Source organism: Mytilus trossulus, chromosome 6, assembly GCF_036588685.1.
Source record: "Mytilus trossulus isolate FHL-02 chromosome 6, PNRI_Mtr1.1.1.hap1, whole genome shotgun sequence".
NCBI classification, from domain to species: domain Eukaryota; kingdom Metazoa; phylum Mollusca; class Bivalvia; order Mytilida; family Mytilidae; genus Mytilus; species Mytilus trossulus.
The window spans coordinates 30,222,829-30,242,651 of NC_086378.1; the positions used below are offsets into that span (position 1 = coordinate 30,222,829).

Below are 19,823 nucleotides of genomic sequence, written 5' to 3' on the forward strand. Positions count from 1 at the left end.
AATGGAATTATGTACAACTGTCATATACGTGAGAGAAATAGCTGACATAAAACCAGGTTCAAACCACAATTTTCAAGGAGATGCCTGTACCTTACCATTCGTTTGATGTATTTGATATTTTGATTTTGTCATTAAAAAAAAAGACTTTACGTTTTAAATTTTCCTCGATATTTTTGTGACTTTACTTTTTGCCTTAGGAATTCACTTTATAAAATAATAATAAATAAAGGCAACATAAGTTTATCGCTTTGAGAGAAAACAAATCCGGGTTACAAACTAAAACCGAGGAAAAAACATCAACTGTAAGATGAAAAAGACGACGCAATAAAGATTAAGGATACTTGTTATTTAATAAATAACTTATCATTCATATAAAAATATATACCAGCTATAGTGTCATTCTATCTTATCTGCTTAGACATCATACAACCGGGGACATATGATACATGTTATAACTATTGATATCACATAATGTTATGCCACGAATTAAACATCCTCAACAAATTTTAACTGGCCACCCGCTGATTGATACTTCGACACGTTTGTGTAGATAAGATTGAAACAACAGCAGGGGTCCAGTTTACAACAAATTGTAAGTATCTATATATTACAATGACTTAATTAAGTATGTGAGAGGTTTTGCTACCTATAAAACTAGATTCATACACTCATTTTCTTCTGAAAAAAAACCCTGCACCAAATCAGGAACATGACAGTTGTTTTTCACTTGATTTTGTCAGTTTTTTATGAAGTCCCCCTTTTTGAATAATTATTTTGTTACTTTTATATGTAACACTTCTTTAAAAACATATTTGTTTGTACAATTGTTTTGATATTGTCAAATTCGTTATTAGTTTTTCATATTTTTCATATTTGGAACAATTAAAGTTTGCAAGTGTTAACATTTCTATTTCTTTTAATTTCGTATTCAAAATATTCACATTAATTTGCAAATATTGTTACAGTACTGTTATGTCTTACTCTGAAGGGTATTTTTTAATCATTAAATATTCTGATTGTATACTAGTATGTACCTGTTAATAATGGTTAAGTGTCATAACACCACCATTGTACTTTGAAGGCATAGATTTAAGACACAGGTATATGATATCATAAATATTTATTGTACTAACATAAATTGGCCAAAGAATATATTATTTCAAATGTATATGTTTTTGATATCGTGATACCCATATTAAAGTGGTATCGTATCAGATGCATCTTAGTATAACAAATATCGTGTATTTTCGTGTATATATAATGATTTCCAGACATTGGTAGTAGTAAATATATATTTCAACTCGCAGGAATTCTATAAATTTAATGATTTACAAGATATTACAAGTTAATACCAATATGCATAAGTACTATTGTTAAAATGTCACTAATAAGTCTCTAAATCTACAAATTTTAAAATAAAATGAATAGACAAAGGCAACAGTTGTATCGTTTGATGTGTTTGAGCTTTTGATTTTGCCATTTGATTACAGACTTTCCGTTATGAAATTTCCTAGGAGTTCGGTATTTTTGTTATCTTACTTTATACCGCTTTTCAAATGTCATAAATCCATAAAAAGATGCGATTATTATAGTACTATTATCATAGGAGCATGAACTGAGCTGGTATAGTTTTGAGTTTTCTGAAGTAAAGATTTGCATTCCGTTACATAAGGGCAAACCATTTGATTTCCCAGGAAACACAGGGTTAAAATAAGTATCCTGGCCTTTTAAACTGGATTAAAATGAAAAACCTTGCATTAAAGAGGCCGAAAATTAATTTTCTGCACGACAAACCAAAAGGAAACAGTTGTGTGCAAAGAAATATGCGTAGATGATAGTTAATCAACACAAAAAAAATGCCTTGTTTCTTTTCTTTAGGAGACTTGTATAATTGCAATTGGTTTAAGCTATTGTAGATCAAGGGCGTATGACTTTTGAGCCCATTGTTCGATCTTTCATTTGCGCCGATGTGATTCTTTCGTTTGCGCCGATTGTGCACAGGTAAATTACAGGTGAAAGTTATCTTTTATTTATCAATATAAACCTTTTCCTTTGTACATATGTTATAATTTGTCAGTTATCAGTTATCACATTATAACTGTTGTCCCCTGCAAATAGATCATTGTCAGTTTCGTCTGTCACAGAACTGGTAAAGGAAAATCGTTTGGCTGAGTATAAAGAGACAAATCAAGTGAAACTGGTAAATGGTCAATTTGTCGGGCTACCATTCCTTCCTTCAGGGCATACGATACAGTTACAGGGGAGGTAATGACGTGCTAACGTAAATTGTTAATTTCGCGACTTCTATAAACTATGACTTATCGGGAAAAGATTCAGTTTTCGACAGATTTTTATCATTCAAACTTATCGACCTTGAAAACGAGTTCATGGATCCCTCTTTTTTAAAATGCCATTTGGTTTGATTACGTTAGAAGGTTATGTGCCCCAATTTTCATGAAAACGTAATTAGTGCAAATTTTTTTAAATTTGATAAATATACAAAACATAATTGACAAATAATTTAACCAAAAACAGCTTGTGTTTATCTTAAAAAAACAAAAAAGTTATGTATCTCTGTCGAAAGGAAAGATACGTCCACAAATCCTAATTTTGAGCAACTATATGAAATTTGGACCTCATTTATCTAAAAAAAAAATAGAGCATGAAGGTATATTTTTTATAACATATTTGATTTAATCAGGTAAAAAATAGTCTATATGGAAATTTTTATCAAAATGTAAATACGGGATCAAAACTGTATCGTATGCCCTTAAGATGAAATCGAGGACTGCTTCACGTTTGACATTAGGTCTGACGGTCCTTCTGATGCATTCTTAAAGTACTTATAAATGCTCACCATCACGTTTTCACCTTATTTCTGAGCAGGTATACCGGTTGAAAATTGTAAGAGGACGAATTACGGTACATAATTGTTTCATTCTCATTACATTAAACAGTTATATATTCGCACCACCGTAATATATAATTTATAGGTGTCATTAAGAAAATTCAGGCGTTACTTATGTCAAAATTACTACTTATAAAATGGCCATGGTGAGCTGGGGACATAAGCTTATAATTTACAATTCATTACATGTACACAAAGGATAAATAATAAATAACAGTCACCTGTAATCTCCCTGTACACAATTAGCGCAAATGAAAGAAAAAAATCGACGCAAAGAAATGCAGATCGATTTTTGCTTTATTTGTACTTGTACAAATAAAGTCTCCTGTTACCCCACTTCCACGTTGAGCAAGCGGTAATATGAGTATTTCTGTTTCATAACCAGTTCATTTTGGGGTTCTCTTCGCTGTCCGCTTTTGAACTCTGCCGATTTCTAGAAAGTAATTTTCAGGATAAACAAAATATATGTACATTGTATATGTATCTGCATGTGTCTTGTCGGGATACCAGTCCATACAGGACAAATACGAAAATGATTGTCGTAATTCAAGTAATAAAAACATGAGGAAAATTTAAATCATCTATGGTCTAGTCACGGATCATAAAAAGGAAGTTTTCGAGAAATATGTTTGTTCCAATCCAACTTAAACTTTTCATATTTCTTAATGAGTATGTATGATTTTGATAATATCTCATTGTCATTATTCATGAATCATATCGTGTTTTCGTTCGGTTTTAAATTTTCAAATGCTATTATACAATTCAGTTGTTATATATATTCGTTGTATTTGATAGACTATCACAATCGAAAAGTTAATTTGTTTCAACCTCGACTTCATTACTGCAACATCGATGACATGCTACATTGTGTCGAGAAATGTATTATAGTAATAATATCTACCACTTTCGAAAACAAATTGGTGATCAGATACGGAAAATGCTGTAAGATATAAAAAAAAGAAAAAAAAAGAAGAAGATATGTGATGATTGCCAATGAGACAATTCTCCACCAGAGACCAAATAATGCAAACATGAATAACTTTAGACACCGTACGGTCTTCACCAATGAGCAAAAATCATACCGCATAGTCAGCTATAAAAGGCCCCGAAATGAAAATGTAAAAAAAATTAAACGAGAAATCTAACGGACTAATTTATGTACAAAAAATGAACGAAAAACAAATATGTAACACATAAACAAAAGACAACCACTGAATTACAGGCTCCTGATTTGGGATAGACACATACATACAGTATGTGGCAAGGTTAAACATGTAAGCGGGATCCCAACCCTCCTCCTAATCTGGGCCCTGTTTTTCTTAAAACATTTTAATAATACCAATATATATTTCGCAACTAAATCAATACAGTTAATAAAAGTGATATATCTGCATAATTTACCTTCTAAATGGTTTCGCGAGCTAGTTATTCTCAATCTTCCAAAGTAACAATTATTAGTTATCTGTTTGTTTACCCCTGCCAAAATTAGGAAATTGTTGGTCAATGATATAGATTCCTGTGACGACACATACCACGACGGTTTCTTTGACTCAATAGTTTCTTAGATTCCAGAAAAGCCTCATAAAATAAGGGACAGTTAGCAGATAGTATCATATTTTTCGAATTATATCATAGTATTTATAATCATTGCATTTATCATGTTAAAACGAATTAGTAGTTTTTATGGTATGGTAAAAACAAATGCTAATTTGTTAAGCTCAAAAGATGTAAGGATACAAAATCTTTTGACAACTTTAAAAAAAAAAAAAGCATTGCTTTTATACATAATGCAGCCGGATGCATAAAAATATACGTCTATACCCAAATATCATTTTTTTTACCACATCAGTTAGCAAGAAATCCTTTTTGGTAATCAATATTCCTTCTCTGTTAAATATAAGAACCTTTGTTTTACTGGTATTGAACCTTCATCACGTTTTATTGCAGTATTTTTTCGATACATTTTCATTGCACCATTTGAACAAAATGTGTTGATCTAGTTAATCTTAGAGATGAAAAAGTAAAGCGTTGACTCGATGTTTGCTTTGCATTATCAACACCTTAGTATTCAGAGTGATGTGTATTGACAATGATTTGTATGTAACTGAATTCGATGGTTTGAGTTATCAGGATTGCACCGTATTGACCTGTTCCATGAATTTAAGATAGTTTACACAATACGATTGTATAGATGTAACTTTTTGGCAAACGAATTGTTTCTTGACGAAAGGTAACAAAATTTCTGTAAATCGTACTCCGCATGTTTGTGTTCAATATTCATTGTAACGTAAAAATGTTGCAGATTTCCTTTTTTGGTGTTATTACCTAATGATAGTAAATAGCAGTAGTCGAAACTAGATTTGGATGCTGTCGGTACGGATCCGCAAATGATTTCATCCAATACATAAATACGGTATAGTAGAAATCCTTATTCCTGTAAACTTTAAATATTGTAAACCAGATTGGAAAAAAGGATTCTTCAATATAATCTTCCTATATTTTTTGCATGTTATTCCTTTAAGTGGTTTTTGTTTTGGCAATGGAATTAACTTTTGTTTACTTTTCACCTTTGTGTATTAAAACATGTTTTACCCCGCCACATTTTTGCGCCTGTCCCAAATCAGGAGCCTCTGGCTTTTGTTATTCATGTATGATTTTTAGTTTTAGTTTCTTTTATATATTTCGGAGTTTAGTATGACGTCCATTATCATTGAACTAGTATACATTTTTGATTAGGTGCTAGCTGAAGCACGCCTACGGGTGGGGAAATTTTTCGCTGCATTGAAGACCCATTGGTTGCATTCGGCTGTTAATTGCTCTTTGGTCGGGTTGTTGTCTCTTTGTCACATTCCCAATTTCATTGTCAATTGTATTTTATACGATGATGGTATACAAAGATAATTATTTGATTAAAGATTTAAATATGTCAAATTAGAATGGAATGTCACACATATGCATTTAACCATGCTGATATGAATTGTACAGGTAACAAGGAATGAGTTTAATTATTTATTGATTATATATAGGTAATATCGTATACTGAACTTTGAAATAATATATTACTTCCTGTTCTAGAGAATCAGCTTTCGTTTCTTCATTCCACTTTAAGATTTGAAACTTGATTGGAAATTTTATTTCAACCCATCTGACGTCCAATGGAAATACTTGTGAGTTAACAAATTACCATAAGATAGATTCACGAAATTTCAAGTTGATTTTTAACAGGCAGTTCGTAAAATATATGAACCAACACTCAAAACGTAACAATTGAATCATTGTTTTTCTATTTTCAAATTAGGTTTTCATTTGTAGAAATCTTCATTATGTTGGGCATACTTTTTTCCTTTGGATCTTCATAATTTAGTATTCGCACAGTCTTACAGATCTTTTATTTTGAAGGTAAGATATTGCTTTTGCCCGATGACAGGTTTTGTGATAGAATTTACCACACCAAAGTTCTTTTGGAAAATAGAGATGTGCCTGTTCATTGTAGATACAGTTAAGGACAATGAGGGTCGATTGAAAACAAACTTTACGACAAAAGAGATGATTTCAGCTTTCCAATTGTGAACTTTCCATTTCTAAGTAGCAACATTCCAGCAGCACCTGCATACGGTGTAAATATCTCCCAATTGATACGTTTTCCCGTGCTTGCATTTCTTATCATGATTTTCTTGTTGCTCACAAGGAAGCTATTAAATCAGGAGTTCCAAATGGTGAAGTTGGAATCATCTCTTCGTAAATTTTACGGACGCCATCACGAGTTGGTTGATCGTTATGGAATGACCGTTTCACAAATGATATCGGATATGTTCGTTACGTCGTAAATAAAATCCCCTTTTCCTTTCATAAATGTGACCTACCGAATTAGACTATTTACCGGATTTGTTATCTTATAAGCAACACGACGGGTACCACATGTGGAGCAGGATCTGCTTACCCTTCCGGAGCACATGAGATCACCCCTAGTTTTTGGTGGGGTTCGTGTTGTTTGTTCTTTAGTTTTATATGTTGTGTCGTGTGTACTATTGTTTGTCTGTTTGTCCTTTTCATTTTTAGCCATGGCGTTGTCAGTTTATTTTCGATTTATGAGTTTGACTGTCCCTCTGGTATCTTTTGTCCCTCTTTGAGGACCTTTCTGTCCCGTTTATCATAAAATTGGGAAATATACTTAAACTATTAATTTTACAATACTGAAAGAGGGACGAAAGATACCAGAGGGACAGTCAAACTCATAGATCAAAAATAAACTGACAACGCCATGGCTAAAAATAAAAATACAAAGAGACAAATAATAGTACACAAGACACAATATAGAAAAGTAATGACTAAGCAACACGAACCACACCAAAAACTGGGGATGATGAAGTGTATAACCATTGCAAATAAAAAAGCAATGTAAAGCGCCGAATATCATATTTAATTATTGGTGGACTTTATCTCATTTACAAATCTTTAAGTTCAGATAATTTTGAATACTTTACCTCTTTGTTTTATCAATTTTCCGAAAAAGAAATTGAATTTGTGAAACGTGATTGGAACTTTCTTGAATAATTCTTTTCTACGAACCATGCTGAGTTCTTTCAGCATTAAATGACAGAGAGATTGAAACTCTGTCTTTTTTCTTTTTTTTCTGTAGACATAGTATAAAATATCTTTCTTAACATAACTTACAATACTGAGATCAGTTACTGTTAATACGTTTATTAAATTCATTTCTGTTAAATGATATTATATGCATATTTTTCAGGCTTTAACACATAGAAGATAACTCCTAGACACATTTCACAGTGTTTTATATTTCGATATTTTAGATGTCAAATGTCAAAAGAGACAATAAGACATAACAATGGCCATGGATTATTTTAGATTTTGCGTATTTATTTTTTTAACACAGAAATCGATAAACGGTGAGTTTACTTTTAAACGTACGCATAAAGAGTAAAATCACAAAAAATGTGAACTCCGCGGAAAATTCAAAAGCGAAAGTCACTAAGCAAATGGCAATATCAAAATCTCAAGCACATCAAACGAATATAATACTTATGTTGCTTTGTTGAGTGATTGAGTGATTGTTATTTACTTACATTTAACAATAAATCCAACAAATATTAACAAAAACACCGATTTTTAAGGTAAATTCTAAAAAGAGGGAAGCCAATAAAACATGATGATTATATGTTGGAATCAATCATCAATAGAACAAAAGGAAAATAACTGTCATATTCCTAACTTGGTACAGGTATTTTTGGATGAAAATGCAATAGTAATAATAATGGAATTGACTGCGACTATCATACAAGACGGAGGTTTAGCTAGCTATAACACAATGTCTAATCAATCATTTTTTTTTACATTAGAAAAGAACAGATCAATAAGTATACGTTTAGCTAGATAATTACATTACATAAAAGTTTCAGCATAACACGTTTTTTTAATTGGCTTACAGCATTCTCGCGTCATTCTGAAATTAGCCTTCCATTTAAAAAAAATATAGCATTAATGACGATACGAGCTTCTACAATAAAGTGCACAGGTAAAGTAAAAAAAAATGAAAGAAATTGTGTTTTCATGATCCTAGCCTAGCAAATAAATGTCCCTATAAGTATTAAATGTTTCCATTTAGTTATTTTACAGGGTTGTTATACCGTTAACCATGCGCATTTTCGGAATGAAGCGCTTCGGCGCTTCATACAAAAAGTTCTTCGGTCAACGCTTTTACATCCTAATTAATGTACAAAAAGAAGTATTTAATTCTTAAATAAAGGCAACAGTTGTGTATCTCTGTTCAATACTCCTAAATTGAGTAAACGATAACAAATCCGTGTTACTAATAAATAAAACCGAGGGAAACTCATCGGTTGCTAGGGGAAATCAGCAGTGACACTTAACTGCAACAAAAATAAACGCCAACATACATATAAATGGTCTTGGATTTTTTCAAATGTTTGCACTGAATATTCTTCAAATCCTGTTTTAGCGATAAAATATGGAAAATGCATTTTGACTGAAACGTACTTTAGAAATGTCTTATAGCAAATTTTGATTGAGTGCATAGTTTTCCTTTTGAACTTTAGTAATACACTGTTTATTGATGTTTTAAGATAAGCGAAAAGGATATTTTTATATCTGTATATAAACATTGTCATAATATTTTTAAGACTTTATTTTCAGGTGCAATTTCTATCAAAGGCTCTGGCTCGCTCAATTTAAATTCGCATTTTTTATTGGCATGTCAAATCAGCACCTTTGCAGGCCCAGCAACATGGAGTAATTCTAATATGGAACGTATCTCCTGTCACAATGGCGGTTTTTGTGATCTAAAGACTAAAAACAATTTCAAGTTTTCTGGAAATACTTCTGGTATCTTTGTGATAATAGACCCTTTGCTAAAGAAAGACGATCACATGACGTGGACGTGTTTTTATGATTCTACGAACATTTCTTATACAGTTAAAATACGTAAGTAAATTATCATACCCTGAAAACCCTTTCTTGATACCAGAGATGGGGTAATCGTAATCTGTAATCGTTATCGATTGTAATTGATTACATTTTTTTACAGTTATCGACTGTAATCTGTAATCGAAGACATTTTCGATTACAGCAAAAATTATAATGCAATCCTTGATTACTGTTCGATTACATTTCGATTACTTTTTAGTAAAATATAACCTATTTTGAATTGAAATATGTTTATATTCATCACTTTGTTGTACAGATTAAATAGAATGTATTGATATGGCTTTATCAACTGCCTTATTTCTATCTATTGTCTCAAGCAGCATTATACGGAAGCGTATTAGGGACATAGAAAAAATAAAATTGGCAGTGAACTTTTTTTTCAAAGTCGAAATTTTGACTTTTCAAATCTCGAAATTTTGACTTTAACTTGAAATTTTGACTTTTCAAATCCCGAAATTTTGACTTAAACTTGAAATTTTGACTTTCTAAAATCTTGAAATTTCGACTTTCTAAAATCTTGAAATTTCGACTTTTTTTAAACTCCAAATTCCGACTTTTTTTAAACTCAAAATTCCGACTTTTTTCAAACTCAAAATTTCGACTTTTCTTAGTATTTATACGTTTGCGTTTATCACATTCACAGTCATTTATATCAGCAAGCGGAGAGCCATATACATCATAAACTTGATAAGCATTTTTTAATAAACTAAATCATTTTAAAGAGGTTATTTTAGATAGAAAATCTCATTTTTGCCGAAAAATAAATAAACCCGCCACATTATTTATGTATGTGCCTGTCCCAAGTCAGGAGCCTCTAATTCAGTGGTTGTCGTTTGTTTATGTGTTTTTTTCTTTCATTTTTTTTACATAAATAAGACCGTTAGTTTTCTCGTTTGAATTGTTTTACATTGTCTTATCGGGGCCTTTTATAGCAGACTATGCGGTATGGGCTTTGCTCATTGTTGAAGGCCGTACGGTGACCTATAGTTGTTAATATCGGTGTCATTTTGGTCTTTTGTGGATAGTTGTCTCATTGGCAATCATACCACATCTTTTTTTTTATATTCACGTTCAAATACATATTTCTAGTCTGAACTTCAGATATGTGTATCAAGACAACCCCAATATTCCGACACACCTATATTACGACATACTTTTATTCAACAGTCTAATATTTAAAGACAAGAAAAAAAGTTCACTGCCAATTTCATTTTTTCCATGTCCCTAATACGCTTCCGTAGCATTATGATCAACCAGATCCTCTATCAAAATTTACTCTATATCTTACTTTTGAAACAAATGGATTTATGTGCTTTTCAACAATTCAAGTCCTTTATATTAAAAAAAGAAGATAGATTTGAAATGAGTAAATAGATTTTTTTTTAAATTGTCTTAAGTTCTTAAGTAGTACTAAGCTTATTTTTATTAAAATTCTTTAAAGCATTATGTTCAATAAGAATTGAAATTAAAGCTATGAAAAGATAAACAGTTGATTTCTTATAATGTTATGATAAAGTATATCAGATATACATGTATATAAAAATTGAGAAAGTACATAAAATCCTATTAGCAATGAACCAATGGCTATGCATTGAAATTCTTTTCAGAAATAGATACATGTATCCCTCTTTGACACTATAAATATATATTGTTTATAATTTGATTACAGACTTATTTTTGTCCATCTGATGAGTTAGGCCTTTATCAACTGATTTTTATAGTTCGTTCTTATGTTATACTGTTATACCACTGTCCCAGGTTAGGGGGAGGGTTGGGATCCCGCTAACATGTTTAACCTCGCCACATTATTTATGTGTGTGCCTGTCCCAAGTCAGGAGCCTGTAATTCAGTGTTTGTCGTTTGTTTATGTGTAACATATTTGTTTGACGCTGTTGAAAGGATTAAAGTTAATGTACTCCTGCATCTGTACAACACGACGTTTCATTACAATTAACCCATTTCTCTTACGTCAGTCTATTGTTCTAACAGTGGATTATTGTTTAAGAATCCACTGACCACAATGTTAACTTAAGATAAGTTATGTCATAACTTTAAGCTTTTAACTTACGGAATGTAATCCTCTCAAAAACGAGTGACAGATGAAAGGTTCGAACTCGCGCGCATTTTCGTCAGTGAAGTCTGTAGACTACACATGATACCACTAGACCACGAGCACTCATATAAAAGAATAATTAATATCACTCTTAAAGCGTCTATTTGTCAAAACATGTCAATACACTGTATTTCTGTCTTCTTCTTTTTTTTTTTATATATAATAGAATAAATAACAATCAAGGAATTGTAAATATGACTTATTAGCACAGTTCCGTTGTGATAAGCTACAACTGTAAAACTACTTTTTTGACTCTAAAACCAGAAATAAAATTGTCAATTTGTTATGAAAAATGAAATATAGATACCTCTCAGATTCAAAAAATATTTTGGTAGAGAAAAACAGTAAAATGAAAAAAAAATATTCCTGGTCCTAGACTTGAACTTGGTACTGTTGGTTTCAAAGTTGTGTCTTTCTTTGCGAACGACTAGACGATCACGGCTATGAACAGATTACATGTTACACTTTAAAATTGACATACTTATATATATTGTGCATTTGTAGCACGAGCAATTCTGCTTGGGTTTCAGAATGCGTACCAGACATATTACTAGTTTATTTACTGATTGAAGATGGATTCCAAATGTATAACGTTTAAATAATCTAAACATATATAATGAAAGCGAACCAGTTTATACAATATCTATATATAATTGTTCAATTAGGACCAATCATTGTTTTTATTTTGTCATCAACTGGCGTTTTGTGAGATGGTTTTATTGTGGCGTTAATACTTCATTCAGATTTTAAATAATCTAAGTCCGTTTGTATAGAAGTTGTAAATCCAATCTTTATAAAACCAATTAATTTTGTTTTGATCATTATATAAAACCAATTAATTGTATTAAATTAACACTATTGACATGCTCATTTGGTTGCTAAATACTTTAAATGTAAATATTCAAGATTTTCAAATGTTGGTAACTATTTTATTTCAACTTTACAAACAAGATTACAAAAAGTCCGTATAATAATTATATGTCTTTTGAATAAATTATGAAATACCAAAATCTAATCAATATAAAAAATTTGTAATGATAAAACATTGAATTAAATAATTATTTACAAGTATACAATCTGGAATTTATAAGGGTAGATAACAACCGATTTAAGTTAAATTAAACTTATATTAAGTTAAATATAAATGTGAACCGTGTGGATCTAACCTTTTCCAGCTATTAAAGAGTAAAAATGACAAAATACGAAATTATTTTCATGAAACTTCGTTGATTCATTGTCAGATCATGTAAAAGATAGTCGTTTTACTAAAAATGGGTTAAGTTAGAGAATTGATAAGAAGAAGTGGATTCGAAAACGATAATCAACTCGCGACTAACGTCGCTCGTTGATTATCGTTTACGAATCCACTACTTCTTATCAATTCTCCAATACATAAATATGCATAAAAAGCCAATGACAATCAAAAAATTTAGTAAATCACAAAATATGCATTTCACAATTCTGCTAGCGGACAACGTTTCGTGTTCGGAAATGTCGCCAGTCGGACTCGATGGGACTATTCAAAACAAAATGCTCTTAAACAAAGCATCAAACCCTTATAATCCAGTCAATCTAGCATAAATTTGACCCTAATCTTGAAGTAATTGCAACAGAAGATTTTTAAGTTTTAATCTTTAGCATCCATCATATCCCAAATATTCACAGAAAAAAGCATTTTTGTCCATCTGATTGGTTAAGCCTTTTCAACTGATTTTTATAGTTCGTTCTTATGTTGTACTGTTATACCACTGTCCCAGGTTAGGGGGAGGACTGGGATCCCGCTAACATGTTTAACCCCGCCACATTATTTTAGTATGTGCCTGTCCCAAGTCAGGAGCCTGTAATTCAGTGTCTGTCGTTTGTTTATGTGTTGCATATTTGTTTTTCGTTCATTGTTTTAAGTAAATAAGGCCGTTAGTTTTCTTGTCTGAATTTGTGTTACATTGTCTCATCGGGGCCTTTTATAGCTGACTATGCGGTATGGGCTGTGCTCATTGTTGAAGGCCGTACGGTGACCTATAGTTGTTTATGTCTGTTTCATTTTGGTCTCTTGTGGACAGTTGTCTCATTGGCAATCATACCACATCTTCTTTTTTATATGAACAAATTTTAACAAACTTCTTGTCTTTAATAATCAGATGATCAAGGTCTTCTAATCAATTAGATACAGACTTTGTTTTTTATTTCAATTACTGTTTGTCTAATAAAGAGGCAGATTTACATTAATTTAACCCAAGTTAAATTGTACTCCATTGACAGTTTTATAACCTGTAATTAGGATTGCTGTCAAAACAAAAGGATTAAATTATGCATATAATATTATAAATAAGATAAACAAATTAATTATTCTACTTTTTTATATTTTTTCAGAAAAAACTTCCAACATTGTACTTAACAATGCTAAAATATACCTGTATTTGATGATTAAAAACAAATAAGATAACTTTAGTCAGTACCAAAGCAAATTAAACAAAAAACAAACTTAAATATAAATAAGTGATTGATGCAATGCGATGTCATCTCTCATACATGTTGATTCAAGATTGTTTTTAATATCTTTGATTCTCAGTAAGAGATTCCATAAAAGAAAAAATGTCAACTCATAATTTGCAACAATGTTTTTTTTAAATACTGTTTTTGGTAAAGTTCTAAATTTCGACTATACAAACAATGAGCAACACAATTGTGTTTAACTTACTTTATTTATTGGTTGAACATTTGAAGCATGTAATTGGTTTGAAACAAGGGTGTATTCTGTCTCCAATTTTGTTTAACATTTTTATTTTTATTAATGACCTTGTAGATGAAGTTAAAAAAATAGATATTGGAGTAAAAATTGATGATGAAAAAATTTGTGTACTACTTTATGCAGATGATCTTGTATTTATAACAGAAAATGAGAAAGATCTACAAAAAATGTTGGATACTTTAAATATATGATGTTGTAAAAATGATTTAGTTGTAAATCTAGAGAAATCAAAAATTGTACATTTCAGAACTAAGTCTATACCAAAGACAAATTTTACTTTTGTACTTAATAATAATGATATGGAAATTGTTCCTAGTTATACTTATCTAGGTTTACTGTTGTCAGAATTTTTAGACTACAATTGTATGGCTAAGGCAGTAGCTAAATCTGCAAGTAGGTCATTAGGTTTATTAATAGCTAAATGTAAAGCTAATGGAGGTTTTCAATTTGATACATTTACAAAACTTTTTGATACACTTGTTATGTCTGTAATTGAATACGGTGCCTCAATTTGGGGTCACCAGGATTTTTTTTGTATTAATGCTGTAAAAAATAGAGCAATGAGATTTTTTATGGGTGTGGGTAAATACACCCCTAACTTAGCCTTATATGGAGATATGGGTTGGATGCCCAGTATTATATCTCAGTGGACATGTATTTTTAGATTATGGTCGAGACTTACTAAAATGTCTCATTGTAGAGTTAATAAAAAGGTTTTCTTATGGGGCAATAAATGCTGTAATAGTAAATTTAAAAATTGGAACTACAGAGTCAATGTGAAATTTAAAGAAATGGATATGGAGTTTTTATGTAATACTGATTTTTCTATTGATAAAAATACAATTAAACAAATTGAAAAGGAAAATTTTTGTAGATATAAAGAGAAGTGGTACTCTGACTTAATGTACAATGAAAAAAGTAAATTGCGAACGTATAGAATGTTTAAGCAATGTTTTAATAGAGAAAAATATTTATGTATTAATATGCCTGGAAAATATAAGAGTGCATATGCTAAATTTAGATGTGGTGCTGTACCTCTGAGAATAGAAACTGGCCGATATGAAGGCATTGTGGTTGACAATAGATTATGTTTTAATGAGCAATGTAAGAAAAATAACATTATTGAAGATGAGAAACATGTCTTAATTAACTGCCCAGTATATGCAGATTTATGAGCTATTTTATTTAGACATGCTAGCTCTTTTGATTGTGATTTTGTTAATTTGTCTGATGATGATAAATTCAAATTTTTATTCACTGATGAGAATGTGTGTTACTTTTTAGCCAAAATCTGCTATGATGTATTATTAAAAAGAAAAGATATTTTATATAATTGTAGATAATAATGTGTTTTGTAGAAATTTTATAGTTTCTCATAACTGTTTTTAGAGTGGCTCATGTTGTTTTAAATATTACTGTAATCTTATAAATGTATAAATGTATGTCAATTTTGAGGTGAGACTCTAATTAAGTATTTGTCTTGTCTTGTCTTGTCTTGTAATTTACAGTAATAGAAAAGTAATGTAATTACTTTTGATAAAGTAATCGATTGCAATCGATTACATAGAAATATCTGAGGAATCGATTATAAATGATTGCACAAAAATCCTGCATGTAATCGATTATTAATCGATTACATTTACCAGTAATCGTGCGTATCCCTGCTTGATACGGCTCCTTGTGGTAAACAAAAACCTCCTTTTTTCTAAGTATTTTGAAATTTTAATACTTAGAATTAAGTTTTTACACGTTTGTTCCAAAGTCCTTCACTTGCTTAATCTACACAAATTGTTACGCTCAGTCACTTGTTAAAAAAAAGAAACATGTCCAATACCACTACACAGGGATTTTTATGTTTACGCTCAATTTTTTATTCCTCAATTAGAGGCCCATTAGGGATAAACAACTCGGTGAACAACATCATCGTAAAAATAAGGATATGCTTTTCCGTTTGTAATAAACTTATGAACCAAATATTTCTATTTATGAAATAATTTAGTAAAGGTTTTGATTAATTTGACTTAATCCGCGACTGTTGTTATTTGAAGTGTTTTCGTTCTTGCAAAATGTAAAAATCCACAACATGATATGCACAACTATATTTTACTTCTGAATTGTATGTTCAATAGAAATTAGATCATCGGCAAATAAAGGCAACAGTAGTATACCGCTGTCCAAACTCATAAATCCATGGACAAAAAACAAAATCGGGGTAACAAACTAAAACTGAGGGAAACACATTAAATATAAGAGGAGAACAACGACACAACACTTAAATGTAACACACACAGAAACAGACCAAGCATCAGACAAAATCCCACGAGAATAACAAATATAACATGAAAACCAAATACACGAATTTGGGATAGACAAGTACCGTGACACGTCTTATCGCAATGTGAATTTACACTAAAAAATAAGAGAAAACAAACGACGCAACGTTAAAATGTAACACACAGAGAAAAGAACAATAATATAACAATGGCCATATTCCTGACTTGGTACAGGACATTTTTAAAAAGGAAAAAAACCTGCAATGTCATTTTAACATTTTATATTTTACATTATTATATTGATTGTACTGCAAATCTTTGTACTCCAAAGAAACAGTACAGCGTCGGAAAAAAAATGGAAATCAAGATACTAGACGAACATATATTATATCCCCGCGTTAAAGTACCAAGAAAGCAAATATAAGTGACATTCGTTCATCTATTAAAATAACGTTAATCATATTAATTTATGATTAAGCTTTCATTAAATTAGTCTCCTTTTTGTATTTAAACATAATGTTAATATATTTGTACTTTCTGCTTCAGATTCATCAGTTTCATCTTGCCAGTCAGGTAAGAAAAGTTAAAAATTAAACGAGTGAAATAGACTGAAGCCTCTTTTGAATTGGTTACATTGTCATTTCGAGGCCTTTGAAAGCTGACTCTGCGGTATGGTCTTTTCTCATTGTTGGATGCCGTACTCTGACCTATAATTGTTAATTTCTATGTCAGTTGGTCTCTTGTCAAGAGTGGTCTTATTGCAATCATACCACATCTTCTGTTTTTATATGAACAGGTGTTATTTGTCAGAAAAAGAATTGGGTTTACACGGAGAAAAAAATTACCTAGACAACTGCAAATCCTTTTCAAGAATATATACAACCATGTAGGATTTGTAAACGACAAAACAACACAAATACTGAAGTGCAACAAAAACAAACGCAATCATAGATAGAAATACACTATAACTGCTGCCATATTCCAGAATAAGAAATTTGTCATTCATTTGTTCTGTTAAATCATTTGGTAAAACCGAGCGTTTGATTTTGTCTAGTTTTATGGACTTCCAGCTTTTTGAATTTACCTCGTTCGGTATTTTTGTGAATACTTTTTATGCATTAAAATTTGCTAAGCATCAAAAACAAAAAAAGTGTTGTTGAAACGAAGACAAATATCTACATCATATGTAAAGCCTAACCGATTATAATGCAAGCTTCTTAGACATTCAGCTTTATCAATCAGTCTTGTCTTCTCTGAGGATGCATCATATTGCATGAAAACTATCAACTATTTATCTGGTATTTCCGCACAAAATTTGTTCCCTTTTAAAATTTAGTTATTTCTGTTTGGCCCTATTTAATGATATAGCCCTTCATCTGTTCAGCCTCTCAAATGCAGATACTAATATCATCGTTGTACTAATATTTATTGTTCAAGTATTTAATTTATAATCAGATCATTTATTTCATTCCTTTCACTTTATTAAATGTTTCATCGTACTCATTATGACGTTTGAATAAGACTGACGACATTCACATATATGTCACTGCACACATAAATGCGTAAGCTAGAAAAAAAATGTACACCTAAATACATGTATATGTTTAAAGTTTTTCACAATATTTACAGGGATGTTAATTTTGTTTTTTTACCTAGTTTTCTAGTCAAGTTCAAAAGTACTGGAATACAGTTATAAATAGCCGTATTTGCATTATTAGTTCATTGCGTAATTTTGTAGTGCTTTGTCGAATTTATTAGTCCTTAATTTCTTTGTCTCTATTTAGTTTGGGGTAGTATATGTTTGAATGCACATCGAAACTATTTTGTGTTGACATTCAAAAGAAATTCAAGAGCAAATCTTACATGTATATCGTATCCCTTAATGCAAGAATTACAAAGATCAAGTAACTTCATAGTGTAAAAAGCCAATAACATTGTATGATATTTTACATTTAACAGGTTTAAAAACAGGAGAAATTGCTGGCATCAGTGTAACAGCAACTGTATTAGTTATAGGAGCACTAATTGTAGGACTGTATTAATTTAAGCGAAGAATTTCAAAAGAACCTGCTTAATATATGGCTTAAAACACAGGTACAGATGATGATACGTCAGCATATAAACGAGAAAAATTGAAGAAACCACCATCGTTTCCTCATGAGAACGGAGTGTATATGCAGTAGAATATGTCTTAGTTCTTGCGTTGTGTGTCCCTATAATGATAACTAGCTATTTTATTATTGTTTTAACATATTGATTGATATACATTTTACCCATATCCTCAGCGATTGTTATCATCTTACATCCAGATCATGTAAAGTTATGGGCATAGAAAACTCTAGAGGAGATAACCGAATACAAGATAATATCTATCCGTTTCAGAAACCAAAATGAGGGACTACTATGCACAATGTAAAGAGCACACTGGATATAGAGCTAAGTTGTTTACAACATCACTATTCTGGAGAGAATAATGTCATCTGAGATCTGTTATCATATTTTTACCATTGTTTTGAAATAGCGAGCAATATACAGATAAATATATACGAATTCACTTGCCTTCATTGACTTTCCCTTGTAATTCGCCTCATCAGACGCATGTGTTCCGTCAACATTTAATCACATGGTAATTCTTGTGTTTTTCTAATGTTGTCTCGTGCTCATCAGCCCAAAATACAAACATGCAATACCAATGTCAAAATCTAAATATGAAACCTATCCCGATTTATGGCACTAATGAGTGAGAGATAGGTTAGAATTACTTTTAAATAGGTTCATTTTTTAAATTTAAGTACCTGACTTTCTCCTCATTACAGACACACATAATTTAGTGTTATATCAATGTTTACATCAATTTTTTTTATGATATTTTCTGAAATCAAAACATTACTTGTACTCAGCCGATTCTGATCGAGAAAACAAATCCTGTCCTTTAAGGTTGATCAAATTATCGTGCAAAGTAATCTAACTTCTTGATTCGTCAGCTTGCCAAAAGACAAAACTGTAGGTAACACCATATAATAACAAAAACCTTTTATTCAATAATATGTACAACCAAACAGACCGCTGAACGCGGTCCTCGACGAAGACACCTTATAATTCAAAACACATCACTCCGGCCAACAAAACTAATATTGAGTGGCGTGTGATTTCACACATAATTATTTCACTTTCTCAATCTAACTATCTTTTGTAATAAAGTCTAAGACGAGTATTTTCTATTAGTATGTACGTTACTATGATAATAAATAAAATATCCATAACACTCAAAAGTTACCAAAGAAGCTATATTTTACCCTATAAACAATTTACTAT

The 19,823-nt window shown here is 30.9% G+C and overlaps 1 protein-coding gene across 1 annotated transcript; it reads left to right on the forward strand.

Moving 5' to 3' along the window:
• The first annotated feature begins 5,986 nt into the window (after positions 1-5,986).
• On the forward strand, positions 5,987-19,026 carry LOC134723314 (uncharacterized). Its single transcript, XM_063586933.1, has 5 exons — positions 5,987-6,075; positions 7,659-7,818; positions 9,083-9,370; positions 17,055-17,081; positions 18,468-19,026. Exons 2-5 carry the CDS (start codon positions 7,758-7,760, stop codon positions 18,548-18,550), a joined length of 459 nt encoding a protein of 152 aa, XP_063443003.1. The 5' UTR covers positions 5,987-6,075; positions 7,659-7,757; the 3' UTR covers positions 18,551-19,026.
• The last annotated feature ends 797 nt before the right edge of the window (positions 19,027-19,823 follow it).